At 45.5% G+C, this 18425-nt stretch overlaps 2 protein-coding genes across 2 annotated transcripts; both read right to left on the reverse strand.

Annotated features, from left to right (window-relative positions):
• Positions 1–4987: 4987 nt before the first annotated feature.
• LOC121706952 lies at positions 4988–7060 on the reverse strand (the record flags this gene model as incomplete). The annotated part of the gene is given in 3 exon segments (XM_042089113.1): positions 4988–5254; positions 5300–6565; positions 6568–7060. Coding segments are annotated over 2 exon segments (1689 nt in total), but the record flags the coding sequence as incomplete, so codon positions are not given.
• A 12-nt stretch (positions 7061–7072) lies between these two features.
• LOC121706953 lies at positions 7073–8918 on the reverse strand. Its single transcript, XM_042089114.1, has 2 exons — positions 8906–8918; positions 7073–8350 (listed from the first exon to the last, which is right to left on the reverse strand). The coding sequence occupies exon 2, from the start codon at positions 8279–8281 to the stop codon at positions 7073–7075; it is 1209 nt and encodes a 402-aa protein (XP_041945048.1). The 5' UTR covers positions 8282–8350; positions 8906–8918.
• Positions 8919–18425: the final 9507 nt, after the last annotated feature.

Raw genomic sequence — 18425 nt, forward strand, 5'->3', positions numbered from 1 at the left:
ATCATAACCTAAACCCTCCCCTGATAAACTGCAAATAAAGGTCTTTGCATCAATTAATTTACCCATTACTAGTTTTGCATTTAATAGAAGTGCATTATTCTGTCTTTGTGGCCTTCAAGAGCCTTTATTGGTACCAAATGGCAGAAGCCACATCCAGTGGACATCACCCTGTGACGCCACCTCTTGCAAAGATGCTATGGATTAATATTGAAGTTGTCACCTTCTGACACTTGGTGTAAAGCACAGATGCCACTTTAGCCTCACTGGCTAGACAGAGCACAAGTGTTATGTTTAACACTGCTCCACCAGAAAACAATAATGGTGTTGATTATGGTATCATGCTATCTTCAATTTCAATATTTTGTATTTTTAACAATAGATAGATAGATAGATACTTTATTGATCCCCAAGGGGAAATTCAAGGTGTTATGGTGTATTCAAGGTAGTAGTCTATGCTGTCTGGTTAATTTGTGTTTTGTTAGTGTTTTTGCCATCTGAATTTAAAGAACAGTATGTGCAACACAACACAGCACCAAAACCAGCTCAGCCCTGCTCTGTCTCACTGAACCAGCTCAGCCCTGCTCTGCTCTCAGTCTCACTGAGACTCACAACCTTGTAGGATGCTATGCAGGGCAGAACATCGGTCCTAATCTTGTGTTGGTAATTGAACATTTTTATGATAAGGGCACCATGACAGTCCTCATCAGCTACAAGATCGATGACCGAACACTTGGGGTCAGTTGAGGACACATTTTTGTAATAAGACGGGAGAATCTCTTGCCCGCAGTATCATAGATATTGTAAGACATTAATCACAGCCCTTTTAGATATTGTTGGAAGCCTGACTTACCTTCAGTTGGTGGTTTAATAAGATAATGGACTACAACAGTACTACAATTAAAACTGAAATATTAGTCATTTGCTTAAGCATGTCAAATGCACAGTGCAGTCATAGATAGCCTAGTCAGACAACAGCAACATGAAACACAGGAACGTCTTTACTCTCAGTGAATCAGTGAACCACATATCCTAATAGGTCCTCAACACAAGTTAGACATAAAACATTCAACTGCCACACTGAATGGACACAGACTAATATTCTTAGCAATATTTTTAGCAGTGAAAGATCATAGAAAAAGAATTGTCAGCTCAGGTACAATATCAACAGTTCACAGGTTAAGAGGACAGCAAATAAGCACATATTAATAAAGAGACACTCATCTGATGCCCTCCCTGTTCATATGGCCAGAGGAAAACACTATATTATCATGTCATGAAAAATATGGACGTTCTGCTCAGTGCCTGTGAAGGAGATGCCATCAACGAGATGAATGTGTCTATTTTCTAATGTTATTTGATCATTGGTTATGTATGGTAATGGGATCCTTCAGAAGTCCATTAGGAATAAACAGCCGCATCAGACTGGCAACTGAATCAGCATCTTTATCTCCGTAATGGGGACGGGGAGGAGAGAGGCCTGTCAGTGCTGTCACAGCCACCGCTCCCGCGCAGAAGCGATCGCACATCAGGGGCTGCGTAAACTAATTGACCTCTCCCAAATTAGATTCTGCCAATAGTATGGGCCAGCCATTTATTCTGGCCACCTCTTTGGTGCAAGTGGTATCTCTTTTAGCTGACCGGTTATGTGCTCATTGTTTTATTTTAAGAGGGAAATTATTATGACCTTTTGGAGTTGACATTATTAAACACAAAGAATTTAATGTTTTTTTTCCCAATTGATGAATGAGTAGATCCTGTTTATCTGTCTAGTGTGGATTATTTGGTTACTGGTGGTCACTACTAAAAGACATGTCAATATTGATTTTTGCATTCTAGTCAGAGTGCGAGCAGTTAGATAACTCCCTGGCCAGTGTTGCAGATAGACATTCAGAAGCAAGCCTTGTGTGTGTGTGTGTGTGGGGGTGTGTAGAGCTGTCTAGAGCATCTAGTTGCTCCCCTTGTTCTCCCAGTGGTTTTACCCAATGTGTGTTTCAATGGGTGTCCTTAACATGGCTTCCACCAGCAAACCCAAATGTCACGAAAATGTCACTGATCCTGTGGGGAGATTGAGAGAGGACAGCTATCCTGGAAATGATAACCAACAGACAAGGCAGTGAAAAAAAATTGCTCTGCACGAAGCCACCATAATGCACTACCCTTGCTGTATCCATGATTATTAGCCTGGTATGACGCACATGCATATTACTAAAAGTAGTATAAAATCTTCATGCTGCTTTAAAAACAATAGATTCTCTGGTAAAAAGATTGAAGATAGGAAAGAAAGGAAACATAAAAAGAGACATTCCTGTTTCAGGACATGCTGCTCAGTGTTTTGACTTGAGGTTGAGGTGACTGTTTCCACCCTCTTCCCCCCAGGGGAGCCCAAATCGTAATGGGGTGTGTTTCAGCAAAAAACAAAGAAAAACAACAAAAAAGACAAAGACGAGTCCTCTGTGCGTCCTGTTTCCGGGGCAACTCCACTGTTTTCCCCACCTGCCAAACCTGGCAGCACCCGTCTCTGCAGTGCCCTTAGGCGAGGAGACAGAAATACCACCGACAAGGTCAATTCCCTCCCAGCAAGGAAGCTAAAGAAAAAGAAGAGAGGGGAAAAAAACACACTGTACCCCTCTCAAAGGCACAAAGAGAACCTTTGCTTTTGGCATGACATTTTCACGTTTCACATTCCACGTGTGTAGCGCAGGGTTTGTGCTCTCCCTTCGATAGCATTTTTTCAAAGCCACAGGTGAAGGGAAATGCCGATGCCAAGGGACGTGACTGACTGTCACCGCGGCTCTGCTGCATCTTCAGTGGGACGTGACTGTCATCGCGGCTCTGCTGCGTTTTCAGTGGGTTCAAAAAAGGAAATTTGCGGTTTCTAGTGGCACTGCCTTAATTACTTGTTCTTACCAGGTCTGACAGAATGGGGCCGACAGTCAGTTTGTCACAACGACAACAACAACAACAAAATAAAAAGAAGAAAAGAAAGACAAATTGGAAAGAAGGAAAAAATCATCATTAGAATTCATTTGGTTTTTAGGAACATGAATTACAGTTTTTCACAATTGCTAAAACACATTTTTTTAAACCTGCCACCCTATTCTCAAAACTATAAACACAAATCTGTGGTGGATTTCTATGACTTAAAGGATGCATGTATGTTTTTTATAAACTTTAATATTACTGCAATTATTATGTGACTTCAAGGCCTGTACACATCTTGAACAGACCAGACCAGCAGTCAAGGAGTGGTGTGCAGGAGGATACAGTGACACTAGGCCTGTCATATGATGGCCAAGAGTGAGAGGATGATGTACTGTATAGCTGGTGATGATAACAGCAAGGCCAAGTAACAGGTAGCAAGATAAGAAGCCCTGCTTAACTGGATAGAACCAGAAAGACCCAGAATCAGACAGTTTTGCATATATTTTTATGCATGATGGGAAGATGGGTTCCACCAATATTCGCTGATTGGCCAACAGGTGTCTTTCGAGAGTGGCGAGAGGAGAGGGCCCAACTCTAAGGTTAAGGAGTATACAGTAAAAGATAGGCCGCAACCACCTTTTAGTCAGATCTCACCGGGGGGCACCAGCTGATGACATCTCACCTCACCCTATTGCTTGACACCTGGTCTGGACATCGTTTAGGCTGGACTATCCCTGCAATACGGTGAATAAAGATCAACACTCTTCAGAGATTTCCTGTCTGCATTGTCTCCTTCGGACGCCTTGTCCCAGAGTGCTAATTAGTAAATAGTTAAGTGATTAATTGCTAATTGGATTCGGAAGTGGACCAGTTTTTCCACGACAAATCCCAAATCTTAAACTACATACCCAAAACCTTTTGGGTGTGCAAAACTGAACAATCACCTCAAAACAGCTGTAACTGTGCTCAAAACCAAATCATCTCACAAAACAGTCAAAATGAAAACACTGAGCAGTCTAGACACTACATCAAAAAATGAAAAAAAAAAAGTGTTCAGGGCAGCTCATACTGTATAACTCCATAAGAAATTGTCATTGTTTACAATACAGTTAATGCATTTTGCATCTAAAAAACAGAACAAAGCAAATCAAAGCAAAAATATTTCATAACTCAGTGGATTCAACATTTACTTTAAATCCAGTAAACATAAGGTATTGAGAATGGGGGTTTGTGTTTACAGTTTTGAGAAAAGGGTAGAAGGTTTCAAAAGATGTGTTTTAGCAATTGTGAAAAACTGTATGCTGGAAAAGACAGGCATTTCAGTACTATAAATGACAAGTACATTGTACGTCTACAGCCTACAATGTACTCTGAATGGTTCACTGATTGTTTCTGTCCACTGTTGATATGAACCTGCACTGTTCAGCAACGTGTTTACACTCTGAACTAGCTTATATGGGTTGTCACATCATTTGAAACAAGTGTGATCCATTTCGAGTAGCTGTGTTTAAGGTATGACATGGCTCATGCGCGAGCGATGACACGGCCCCTGTGCGTCTCCTAGTTAACTCTGCTCACTACTTAACTAGTGTGCACAAGACACACACTAGTGGCTGTTTTTGGAGCTATCTAGTTCACTAGTAATGCAAAAGGTACTACTAGTTAACTAGTGACAAATTGGCCTTCACTAGTTAACTAGTTGACATGTTTGGCCTTACTAGTTCACTAGTAATGGAACAGGACATGCTCACTAGTTAACTAATATAATGAGCATATCTGCATTATAATGCCTTTTACTAGCTTATAGAGGGCATTTTGAGCCTTACATGTTAGCTAGTGAGGACAAAACACTGTCCATAATGAACTAGCATGAGAAAAAAATGCCCCTCACACTAGTAAACTAGTGGAATTTGAATAAATACACAAACGGCTGGCATTTTGTGCAACTAGTTAACTAGCGGGACGTAACATTGGCCACTAGTTAACTAGTGCGCAATGTCGCACTTGCATGCAAATGAAGAAGGCGGAACAAGGATTTTGATTGGTCCATTTAGGACTCAGAAACGTTAGGTTACTTAACATAACCCTGGTTCTTTGATAACAGAGTGAGGTGTTTCACTATGGGAATCGCTTCGGTCGTGACCATCTACGGAAGCTCCAATGACATCACGTCTGTCAGTGACAGACAGGTCGACCTAAAACTGGGCTCCGCCCCTCTGCCCTTAAATACTGGTCGGCCTCCCTGCTCAGGCGTTCAGAACGGTTTCTTCCCGTCCTTCTGCAAGGAGGGGAGTGTTGGTGAAACACCTCACTCTGTTATCAAAGAACCAGGGTTACGTTAAGTAACCTAACGTTCTTTTTCTAACTTCATTTCGGTGTTTCACTATGGGAGATATAGCCAACTCCCGGATTGCACAGTCACCTACCAATGACTTAGGCCCAGGCCCCTACATCGAGACCGAGTCTCCTGTTCCCAGCACAGAGTGAGCTAGGGATGGACCCGACACATCCAGCCTGTAGAACCGCACAAAAGTGTTCCCTGAGGCCCAACTGGCCGCTGCACAGAGGTCCTGTACCGAAACACCTCTAAACAGGGCCCAGGATGTAGCCATGCCTCTAGTAGAGTGAGCTCTTAAGCCCTCCAGTGGCTGCGAGCCCTTGCTCCTGTAAGCCACTGCAATAGCTTCTATAATCCAGTGAGAAAGCCTCTGTCGAGAGAAAGATTTCCCTCTGTGAGAGGTAGCCCATGACACAAAAAGTTGGTCATGTCTCCTAAACTCTGCAATCCTCTGTATATAGTGACAAAGTGCTCTGACAGGGCACAAACAGTTCAACCTTTGGTCCTCCACTGAGGAAAAAGGTGGGGGGTGGAAGGCCGTCAGTTCTATAGTTTGACACCTATAGGCCGCGTCCACCACCTTAGGTACAAATGCCGGATTGGGGCGTAGGCGCACCCTGGTGTAGTCTTGATCGAACTGTAAACACGCAGGGCGGATGGAGAGAGCCTGCAAATCACTCACTCTCTTTGCTGTGGTCAGAGCCAAGAGCAAAGCTGTCTTCAAAGACAGGAACTTTAACCCTATTCCCTCTAATGGTTCAAATGGATGATGACAGAGAGAGTCTAAAACCAGGGCTAAGTCCCAGCGAGGGACCAGAGGCCTGGAGACCGGGCGTAGGTGACGAACACCCTTCATGAACCGACAGACTAGGGGGTGCTGACCTGCAGGTTTGTCCCCAAAACCCACATGACAAGCTGAGATGGCCGCTAAATAGACCTTGATAGTTGAAAACGCCTTGCCTCTATCCAACAGGTCTTGTAGAAAGCAGAGGAGTTCTATCACTGAGCATTGCATAGAAATTATGTTCTTTCCAGCACACCACTCTTCAAAAACGCGCCATTTATGACCATATAATACACGCGTAGAGCCGGCTCGGGCACTCTGAATCGTGTCAATGACTGTCTGGGGTAGTCCTGCAGCATTTAAATTCCACCGCTCACGGGCCAGGCCCAGAGAGCCATCCTGTCTGGGTGGGGATGGTAGATTTCCCCTCTCGCCTGTGACAACAGGTCCCTCCGTATTGGGAGGGGCCACGGCTGGCCCTTCAGCAGCTGCACTATTTCTGCCACCCAATGTTTGGATGCAATTGTGGAGCAATTAGGATCAGTGACAGGCCCTGTTCCCTCACCCTGGCTAGAGTGGGGGAGATTAAGCTCAGGGGTGGGAATGCGTATAGTAGGGCGCTTGGCCACGGGTGGGCTAATGCATCCACACCTAGCGGCGCATTTACGTCTGTTAGGGAGAAGTAAAGAGGACACTGAGCGTTTTCCTGCGAGGCGAAGAGATCTACGGTGGCTCTCCCGTACCTCCGCCACAACTGAGCCACTACTTGTGGATGGAGTTTCCAATCCCCGTATAGGGGATTTCCCCGTGACATGAGATCTGCCCCCCTGTTCAAGACCCCCGGTACGTGTGTCGCGCGGACTGAGAGAAACTGGGGGCTGCACCACAGGAGTAGTCTCCTTGCCAGCCTGTGTAGTTTCAAGGAGCGGGTGCCGCCTTGGCGATTGATATAGGCCACGGCTGTGGAGTTGTCTGTTTTCACTAACACATGCTGGCCCTTTAGAATTCTCCTCAGAGCTAAGAACACTTCAAGGAGTTCTAAATAATTTATGTGTTCCTTTTTCAGCTGGGGGGACCAAACGCCATTCACAGCTCTGCCCCCCAGTGTTGCACCCCAGCCTAGTAGAGAGGCGTCTGTCGTTAACGTCATTCTCGTGGACACGCCCCCCAGAGGAACCCCCGTCCTCAAAACTGAGGGATTTCTCCAGTAGCGGAGGGCTATCATGCACGCCGCTGGCACTCTCACCAAACATCTGAGGTGCCGGCGCGAGCATAAGCGGAGAGACGAGACCCATCGTTGAAAGTCCCTCATCATTACAAGTCCCCATTTCACTACTGAGATTGCAGACGCCATGAGGCCTAGCAAACTCAGGCACAGTCTGAATGAGACCGTCCGCTGTGGTTTGAAGTGGTGCAAACACTGGGTGAAGGACGCGATCCTCGCGTCCGAGAGTCTGATTCGATAGTATAGGGAGTCTATGTGTAGCCCCAGGTAATCTGTGCATTGTGAGGGCTCTAATCGACTCTTTTTCCAGTTGATATTGAGACCTCAATTCCTCAGGTGATCTAACACTATTTTGGAATCTATGAGGGCTTGGTCTCTCGAGTGGACGCAAAGCAGAAAATCGTCTAAATACGAGAGAATTCTGATGCCCTTGTTCCTTAACGGGGCTAGCGCAGCTTCCATACATTTGCTGAAACAGCGGGGCGCTAATGCTAACCCAAATGGGATAGTTAGGAACTCGTAGGCTTTGCCCTCGAAGGCGAGCCTCAGAAATTTTCTGTGTGCAGGGAACACATCGATATGATAGAACGCGTCCGCCGCGTCTATCATCACAAACCAATCGTGGGGGCGGATTGATTGACATAACACTTTGTGTAATAGCATCCTGAACGTGTATTTTCGTAGGTGCTTGTTTAACACACGGAGGTCCAAGATGGGCCGGAGAGCCGAGCTCCCTTTCTTTGGAATGACGAAGTACCGGGAGTAAAAACCCTGCTTGCTCTCCTCCTCCGGTACAGCTCTGATTGCTCGTTTGTTTAGAAGAGATACGATCTCTTTTAAAACACGAGCTGAATCCCCTTTGGCCACTGAAACTAATACTCCGTGGAACCTGGGAGGTCTCATGGCAAATTGTAGCCTGTAACTTCGAGTTATCATGGCTAAAACCCACGGGCTTGTTGTGTTGTTGTGCCACTGTTCCGCTCTGGCCGAGAACGAGCCTCTCGTGACGCATATTGATGACGTCACGTCCACCGCGTGAAATTCTACGTGAAGGGGGTTCACAGCGGTGTTCATTGCCTGAGGCTGAGGGCAGGGAAAACACTGGTTTGAGTGTGTTTTGAGACCAACAGAGAAAATCGCCCTTGGCCAAAGGCCTGGCTGCGATTGGGGAAACTTTTTTTTTGAAACAAGTGTTTGGTGACACTGACATTCTTGAGACAAAGGCCCAACATCTCCTCTCTGGGAACTAAGGGGAGAGAAAGGGTGGCTACTCTGAGCGAACAGGCAGGGCTTTGTGACTCCCCCAGCTTTCTCCTCTTTCTGGAGAGCGGGGGGAGTTGGGGAGGGGCAGCTGAGGTCAGGCTGACCGCTTCTTTTTGTTCTCAGTGGGTTGTGGTGGACGGTTTTTGGCCGCCACCGCCGCGAAGGAAGGCTTTCCCCACGAACCAGTGTTGGCCCTAGGCCGCTGGTTCGACTGCTGAGCTGGAGGGGCTGGTCGTTGTGGTCTGGCACCTCCCTGTTTAGCTCTCGCCGCCACTGCTGAGAAGCCAGGCTGAGTCGCCTGGGGGGGGGGGGGGGGGCGTGGTGTCGGTTTTCGAGGCAGGCAGAGGTTGAACGCCTCGTCCTCCTGTTTCCTGAGGGAGCTTGACTCCCTCATTCTCTCCAGCGCCGGACCAAACAGACCCTTGGTGGGGTCATAGGCCGCATCCATGATCTCCGACTTCATCGTTGAGGCCTGAGAGGTTCAGCCACAGGGCTCTTTCACCCGTCACTGCGAGGCCCATCACCCGGCCGCAGCCCTGAACGGCACCGCGAGAGGAGCGGAGGAGTAAGTCGTTTACGACGCAGATCTCATCCCAGAGTGCTGGGTTTGGGGACTCTGAGTCGATCTGGCCCCCCATCTCCTCCAGGATCTCAGCCTGGTAGGCTGACAGGAGTGTGACAGCATTCAGTGCGCAGACCGATTGGGCTGCGTATTTGTACATGCGCTGGAAGGTGGACGCTGTCAGGCGGTCCATCCTGCTGGGCAAAGGGATGTTGGAGGAGGCGGAAATAGAGCGGCGATTAGGGTGGAGGTGGTAGGCCACCGAGGATTCAACTGCTGGGGGTCCGGACAACCCCAGTTCCCCCATCCCTTGTATCTCAAGCCTCGTGTAGCCCTTGGTCGGGAGCTTGCTCTTGAAGGGACTAGCCCAAAACCGCGACATCTCCTTCATGCAGGCCGGGACCGCGGGCAGGAGCTGCCTCGCTGCGGCTAGGGCAGGGGGGAGTCTTTTACCATCGTAAAGGTCCCTCTCCATACCCTCCGGATCTTGGGCAGCTGGCCAGGGGATGGAGAGCTTGGCTGCTGCGCGTCTGCAGACATCATACAGGTTAGAGTCGGCCTGACCTGCCGAGTCAGTGACCGAGGTGGGTCTAGGCTGATGTGGGGGGAGCATGGAGTCCTCCTCATCATCCTCATCGCCCATGTTGAGGAGGTCGTCGCCCTCCGTCTCCTGCTCCTCCGGTTCCTCCACCATCAGTGCGGGGAGATACTCGAACAGCGGAGGCAGGACCTGGGAGTCTTCGTCTATCATGTCCGCCCAGCTCTTTGAAGCTCGCGGTTGCATGGTGACCGAATTAGCGGTAGCCTCGGAGATGCAGGGGTCCTGCTCGTTGGCTACCGCCACTCTCATCCTCCTTTCCCTTATCTTCTGCGGCATCGTGGCGCAGTGGGCACAGGTCTGTGGGTCCACCAGGGCCGCTTGTGCATGTTTGACACCCATACACATGATGCACAGAGGATGGGGGTCCCTCCCCAACACCGTAGCCCCGCATGACGCTGGGCATGGGCGGGAAGAGGTCTCCCCGGAGTCTGGGTCCTTCCCTTTGGCGGGGGTAGTTGCCGAAGACATCGTAACTGGGAGGAGAGGGGAGAGAACAGAGTCACTAACTTAAAGTTTAGGCTCGTCACAACCCGTTAGCCTTAGATACAAAGTTAGTATAGTAGCCTAGCTAAACTTTTAGCCGTGGCTAAACTGCCGTGTGGCTACTGCGGCTGTAGGTGGGCTGAAGCACCTCAGGTGCTCAAAGTACCCGTATTCAGAGCGAGAACAGCACGCCTCAACACGAACGCTGTCCTCGTAATATCAGTTGACTAAACAACCGGTGTGCTACAAGCCTAGCAACTGAAAGCTAGGTAGAAGCACACTGTAATGAAAAAACGCTAGTTTAAGCAACCGAATGCTAAAACTAACGCTAGAACTACACGGGTCGCTACTCGCTAATGACTAGCGAGTTTGTCAGAGAAAAGTTCGCCTTGACGACAGCTATGATAACTGAATTAACAGTAAAATAAGCACTTCTTGACGAAGACTTGTTCAGCACTGTGTGGATATTACTGTAGTCGCGTTCAGCGGCGGGTTCCTTGACGGTCCACCTATGAACAGTTAAGCGAGCACAGCCTTACCTGTAGTGCTGAAGGAGCTTGTAGTCTTCACGGGAAGAAAGCGTGAATGCCTGAGCAGGGAGGCCGACCAGTATTTAAGGGCAGAGGGGCGGAGCCCAGTTTTAGGTCGACCTGTCTGTCACTGACAGACGTGATGTCATTGGAGCTTCCATAGATGGTCAAGACCGAAGCGATTCCCATAGTGAAACACAGAAAACGAAGTTAGAAAAAGAACCTAGATAACATGGCTGACTTCGTCCAGGCTGTTCTAAGAGCAAACTTTTATAAACTAAGATCGTTTGAGCATAAAAATATATTTTGATAACATGTCTAGTGGCAAAGTTGTGGTGTATTGCTGTAATCTTTGTTCAATTAATTACATTACATTACATTACATTTGGCTGACGCATTTTTAGCCAAAGTGACTAACAACATGGTAAACAGTTTAAGTTTTAGAGCAGTTCTCAACGATTTTAGGACAATTTAAAAAACATTAGAGTACAGTAAGAATAAGTGCATCAGTGAGTGCTGTTTTTAATAGTTACTTGTCAGTTTAAGACGGCTGGTGAGTGCTAGGATCAGCACGACTTGTTGTAAGTGTTGCTATGAGAGGAGATGTTCTCTAAAGAGCTGGGTCTTCAGGAGTTTTTTGAAAATGGAGAGGGATGTCCTTGCCCTTGTAGGAACTGGTAGTGTGTTCCACCAACGAGGAACAACAGATGAGAAAAGTTTGGATTGGCCTGAGCGTACCGGTGGTAGAGCTAGACGTCGTTCGTCTGAGGAGCGCAGCGGTCTGGAGGTAGCATATTTCTGTATGAGGGAATTCAAGTAGGTGGGAGCAGAACCGGAGACTACTTTGTAGGCAAGCGTTAGAGCCTTGAATTTGATGCGGGCCGCCATAGGTAGCCAGTGTAGCTGGATGAGCAGCGGGGTAACATGTGCCCTTTTGGGTTGGTTGTAGACCAGGCGCGCCACCGCGTTCTGGATCATCTGAAGTGGTTTCACTGCGCAGGCTGGGAGACCTGTCAGGAGGGCGTTGCAGTAGTTGAGTTGTGAGGTGACTATTGCCTGAACCAGAAGTTGGGTAGCATCTTGAGTCAAATAAGTCCTGACTGATTTTCCGTATGTTGTAGAGTGCGAAACGGCATGACCGGGCGACTGAGGCAACATGATCTGAGAAGTTTAGTTGGTTGTCGAGAACAACTCCTAGATTTCTTGCAGTCCTGGTAGGTGAAACAGACAGGGAGTTAAATTTGATGTTGATGTCGTGGTGTATGGTAGGTTTAGCTGGGAGGACCAGCAGTTCAGTCTTTGAGAGGTTCAGCTGGAGGTGGTGTGCCTTCATCCATGTAGCTATGTCTGAGAGGCAATCCGAGATCTGTGCTGAAACCAAGGGGTCATCAGGTGGAAAGGACAGATAGAGCTCTGTGTCGTCTGCATAGCAGTGGTATGAGAAGCCATGCGAACGGATAATCTGTCCCAAGGAGGTGGTGTAGATAGCAAAGAGAAGGGGGCCCAGCACTGAGCCCTGGGGGACCCCTGTGGTGAGATGGTGAGGTGCAGATAGCTGACCAAGCCATGATACGTTAAACGAGCGTCCTGTTTCAGTTATTAATCAGAAAAGCGTGACTGAATGGATACATTTATGTCTATGGTTGCCTAGCAACAATAAACAAAGAATAATATTAAAATCGATCCCTTGAATCTTTGGTGTGGATCACTAAGAGCTCACTTGTATTAGCTTTAGCATGGGGTTTCCCTGTTATTATTAAAAACCATTTTGACAGAATATGAGATACTGCATACTGCAGGCTCTGCTTTACTATCTATACTGAAGTACCGTTGCAGAGTAGTGTGTCACTTTAGCCACTAGGGGCACCCATCAGGACCTGATCGCGAGGCTATGAACAGTAAATTTACATTAAGACTGGGTTGGATTCTTACATAATACCCAATAGGAGTCTTCTACCCACCCTCTCATTAGAATTTGCATAATAGCTGTTTCAGGCACTAGTTAACTAGTGAGCTGCTTCACTGCCACACATGCAGACTAGTGAGACTTCAATTGTTCCACTAGTTAACTAGTGGACAAAAACGGTCAGCTTGTTTCTCTTTTAAGGTGTAACTAGTTAACTAGTGAACAAAATATACATGCCACTAGTTAACTAGTAAGGTCCACAACACCCTCACTAGTAAACTAGTGGGTATTTTGGCCTTTACATGTTAACAAGTGACCATTTTGACATCTCACTAGTTAACTAGTGGGGCTGAAATGGCCTTCACTAGTTCACTAGTGGGCGTTTTGGAGCACACTAGTAAACTAGTGACACTTTTTGCACCTCACTAGTTTAGTCGAATGGAAATTGCCATCACTAGTTCACTAGTGGGTGTTTTGGTGCACCCTATAGTAAACTAGTGACACTTTTTAGACCTCACTAGTTAACTAGTGGGCATTTGTGTCTTCACTAGTTAACTAGTGAGCAGTTCTGCCTTCACTAGTTTACATGTAAGTGTCACATTGAAGCCACTAGTTTACTAGTTAAAGTTCCTTTGGCCAGCATGTTAACTTGTGTGCCACATGCAAATGTTGTGGGTGGGATTTTGTGAAATTCTGCGCTGTGATTGGTTGTCATAATCTATTTGGACATAGGGAGCTAATAGAAAGCCTCAATTTCCAGAGTTCTCCACCTTTTAATTTTAATTCTGCGCCACTAGCTGACTAGTGTGAATTTAGGCTTCAACTAGTTTACTAGTATACATTTATGACCTCACTAGTTAACTAGTTTGGACAAAGGATGCATCAACTAGTTAACTAGTGAGCCTGCTGCCATCACCTAGCTAGCTAGTAAGCCATTTATGGTTCACTAGTTAACTAGTGACATTGACCTACTCCAACTAGTTAACTAGTGAGGAGTTTTGCCTTCACTAGTAAACATGTGCACATTTTTGGCTGTCACTAGTTAACTAGTGAGACCCAAAAGCCTTCAACTAGCTGACTGGTATGCATTTTGGCCTTTACTAGTTAACTAGTGGACATTTCTGGCTCTCACTAGTTAACTAGTGAAGCTAATATATGTTTACTAGTTAACTAGTGGGCATTTATGCTGTCACTAGTTAACTAGTGTGCACAAACATGGTCACTAGTTAACTAGTTAACAAAAATGGCTTGCATGTTGGCCTGATATCAAGATATCAGAATAAATGCTCAAGCGGCTGGCCAAATTACATAGAAGTTAACAAGTGGGAATTTGACATTCAGTAGTCAGCTAGTAAACATTTTTGTACCTTACTAGTTGACTAGTAAAATATAGAAGTCTTTAAACTAGTTAACTAGTGCACATTTCAGTGTCCACTAGTTAACTAGTGAACATGCTGAGCATTACTAGTTAACTAGTAAGATATGAAACATATGAACTAGTTAAATAGAGAGAATTTGGGCCTTACTAGTTAACTATTGAGCATTTTGGCTGTTACTAGTTAACTAGTTCACACAGAAATGACTCACTAGTTAACTAGTGGACAGAAATGGCTTGCATGTACATGACAATTATGCCTGATATCAAGATATCTGAATAAATGCTCAATCGGCTTGCCATAGGCACCTAACCCCGAGTCGCTCCAAGGGGACTGTCACTATCCACCATGTTTGTGCGCCAACAATGGGCGTCACCATGTAATGACACTTCAGTATTCAGAAATCCGGTTTTCTATTTCTGGCTGAGACAGTGCCTGACGCATCCAAAGCCATGTAAATGTATGTTTTTATTTGGGCTTGGTAGTCAGTTGTGTAAGACAATCCATATTGAGTGCAGAATTGTCAAGAAGATATTAAAAGAAGTATGAGTTTAAGAGTAGTCTAGTTAGCCTGCTGAGACACTGCACTAAGTTATTATGTAAATAGAATGAACAGAAGATGAAAACCAGACAGAAAAAGGGTTTCACAAATAAGGTGGATAGTTAATTCTCTGTAGACTGCTCTTACCCTAAATGACAAATAATGGCATGTTTCTTTAGCAATATGACAATACAGATGTAGACCTAAGAAGAACGAATTGAGTTGGAAATAGCACACACACTGTATTTATATGTAGGCTACAGCACGGCAGCATCAGCAAATGTATCCACTTTCAAAACTTTTCAAGTTTCTACCTCCATCCCATCGTATACTTTCACAACTGAAGTTCACAGTTGCTTGGTAAAAGATCTCACTCTCACTCTCACTCTCTGCCATTTTCCATCTCTCTCTCTCTCTCTCTCTCTCTCTCTCTCTCTCTCCCACTCTCATAGACTCACTTAAGTAAGCAGGCCTAATGGAAGGAGTGAGGGTGCCGGTGAAAGGCTTGGCTTTGCCTTACGCTGTGAAGAAAGATTAAATTTTGATTAATTTCTCCGGGCGAGCGCTGGCTGCCACGGGCTTGGCTTGAGGAGCACTGATAGCTCTGCCACGAGGCGTCGGCGAGACAGAAGGTCACCCAGACTACTCTCTCTCTGTCTCTCTCCCCTCCCCCTCTCTCCTCCTCTTTCTCTCTCCCTCCTTCTCCCCCCTTCTCTCTCTTCTTTCCCCTCTCTCTCTCTCTACCCCCCCCCCCCTCTCTCTCCTTGGGATGTGTGACTGGTGAGCAGGTGAGGGGAGATATGGCTGGATGGATGTAGAGTGTGGTGGTGAATGGTTTTGAGTAATCCTCAGCTGTGTTTGAGGAAGACAAAATGGGAAACAGCAGATCTCATAGACTCTTTTTGCAAAACTCTAAACACATTCTCATGCAATAAGACACATAATGCATTGTGATGCACTTATGATGCATAATGGTAACCAACCAGTGGCAAAAGGTAAACACAAAGAGAGCACAGATGCCAAGGTCAAGGTCAAGGCAGATGACAAAACAGATAAACAGTAGACATACCACATTATAAACATAACAGAGATAACATAACAGAAACATAACAGGTAAGAGTAGTGAGCTGCTTCACTGCCACACATGTAAACTAGTGAGACTTAAATTGTTCCACTAGTTAACTAGTGGACAAAAACGGTCAGCTTGTTTGTTTTTTTAGGTGTAACTAGTTAACTAGTGAACAAAATATGCATGCTACTAGTTAACTAGTAAGGCCCACAACACCCACACTAGTAAACTAGTGGGTATTTTGGCCTTTACATGTTAACAAGTGACCATTTTGGCATCTCACTAGTTAACTAGTGGGGCTGAAATGGCCTTCACTAGTTAACTAGTGGGCATTTTGGGGCACACTAGTAAACTAGTGACACTTTTTGCACCTGACTAGTTAACTAGTTGAATGGAAATTGCCATCACTAGTTCACTAGTGGGTGTTTTGGTGCACACTAGTAAACTAGTGACACTTTTTAGACCTCACTAGTTAACTAGTGAGCAGTTCTGCCTTCACTAGTTTACATGTAAGTGTCACACTGAAGCCACTAGTTTACTAGCATGTTTGGCCAGCATGTTCATTTGTGTGCCACATGCAAATGTTGTGGGTGGGATTTCGTGAAATTCTGCACTGTGATTGGTTGTCATGTTCTATTTGGACATAGGGAGCCAATAGAAAGCCTCAATTTCCAGAATTCTTCGCCTCCTAATTTGAATTCTGCGCCACTAGTTGACTAGTGTGAATTTTGTCTTGAACTAGTTTACTAGTATACATTTATGACCTCACTAGTTAACTAGTTTGGACAAATGATGCATCAACTAGTTAACTAGTGAGCCTACTGCCATCACCTAGCTAGCTAGTAAGCCATTTATGGTTCACTAGTTAACTAGTGACATTGACCTACTGCAACTAGTTAACTAGTGAGGTGTTTTGCCTTCACTAGTAAACATGTGCACATTTTTGGCTGTCACTAGTTAACTAGTGAGACCCAAAAGCCTTCAACTAGCTGGTATGCACTAGACTTCAACTAGACTGGTATGCATTTTGGCCTTTACTAGTTAACTAGTAGACATTTCTGGCTCTCACTAGTTAACTATTGAAGCTAAAATGTGTTCACTAGTTAACTAGGTGCCTTGCGCAGGGGCATAATAGTGGCCCTTGGGATCAAACTCACAACCTTATAGTGTTGAATTTGAAACCCATTTGGCCACTACCACCTCATCAGATTGCTGTTCAATTGCTTTGAAAAAATGAAAGCTTTTTATACATTGCATGTTGCCTTTTTCAGAGTTGCAAGAAACCTATATAAATATATCTGGTTTCCCTGTGTGGTATGCAGTGGACTACCTAGTGTCCAAATTGCAATAGGATTATCCTTCCGAAGGCACTGGAAAAAAGTGGCCCCAGGGACACTTGGTGAGGTTACAGTAAATAATTCTCCTTTTGGGAATAGCCACCAAGCATGGCATTTAATTGCCCCTGGTCATGGTTAAGTGGCAACTCTACAGACCGCCCTTAAAGAGTAATAAATGGCTGAGGAGAGGGACCTGTCTCTTTCTTCACATGATAATGAATCTTTGTGATGTGCACCACAGAGGAGTGTCCTACTTTTTGGCCCGTTCTTGTTTATTGCTTCCTTCCATCACATTCTCTCTGCCATTTTTACTCCACAATTAATCTGTGTTTTCTGGACCGTTTGGCTAAAAAATGGCCGCGCTCTAAGTTTCAGGTGCATAGTCCGTCAGGCTTTAAATACTCTGATATAAGAGAGATTATCATTAGTGCCAAGTGGGATGAAGATTAATGGCAGATGCCCGTGAGGCAGAGAACTTTCTCTTTGTTCGCTGGCTCAAAGGGGGCGAAACACATAAAATGCTGAGTGGGCCTGTGCAATAAATTGTGTTGTTTGCTACACAACAGCAGTGTATCCTCCCAGACAACAGTAAATCGTTATTCTACACAAAGCTCAAGATGTGTGTAATTGGTCAAATTTGCTTTCAATGTCTGCATACACTAAATTAATGTTTTTTTTATAGTCCCCTAAAGCATCTGTGATTTAGCTGTTAAATGTTCCAACATGGCTGTCAAGTTTAATAGAAAGGCTGTACCACCATGAGCACATCTCTGTGACCTCTCAGCAAAACAAATTTAGCCTCTGAGCCCTGAGCGACAGGGCAATTAATTATATCTCCTGGAAGATATTGTAGAGGGCAGTGATGAATCATGATTTCTGTTGTAATCGCAGAAGATGGTGAGTGATTGTGCACATATGACGAGGCGAGGAAGATAATGAATTTGTTTGTGACTCATAAAAATGATTGTCCCCATTCGGCGCTACAGATTTTATGGCACTGCAGAGTTGCTGCTGCTCCTGCTGCTGCTGTTGCTGCGCCTCATTTGATTGCAGTTACTGGATGAGAAAAAGCCTGCTGTCGACATGTGACATTCTAAACTGAGCCAGCGTTCACACGTAGATGGTGTTGCCCATCATAACATATTGAGACTGTTTCCATGGAAACTTTGGCTTTCTACAGTATATCTAAGACAAGCTATATCTACAGCTAGTCTTTCTGCTGGATGTGAGGGGATAATTTGAATTTAACGATGGAAGGTTTAGGGAAGTTCACATCTGAACACATCTGGAAGATCAGCTTTCAGTCAGAAAGGATGAAATTGTTTAAATTATAAGCTTTTAAAGTATGTTTAACACCTACCTCTAACCCCATTTGATTCTAACTCTCCTCATTCAGGCTAGTTTTAAATTGAACACACAAGAGCACTGAGGGGAATATTCCAGAATACCTGAGAAGCTGTAACAGACTGCAGTGTTGAGAAGAATGTC

This window comes from Alosa sapidissima, chromosome 4 (assembly GCF_018492685.1).
Source record: "Alosa sapidissima isolate fAloSap1 chromosome 4, fAloSap1.pri, whole genome shotgun sequence".
NCBI lineage: Eukaryota > Metazoa > Chordata > Actinopteri > Clupeiformes > Clupeidae > Alosa > Alosa sapidissima.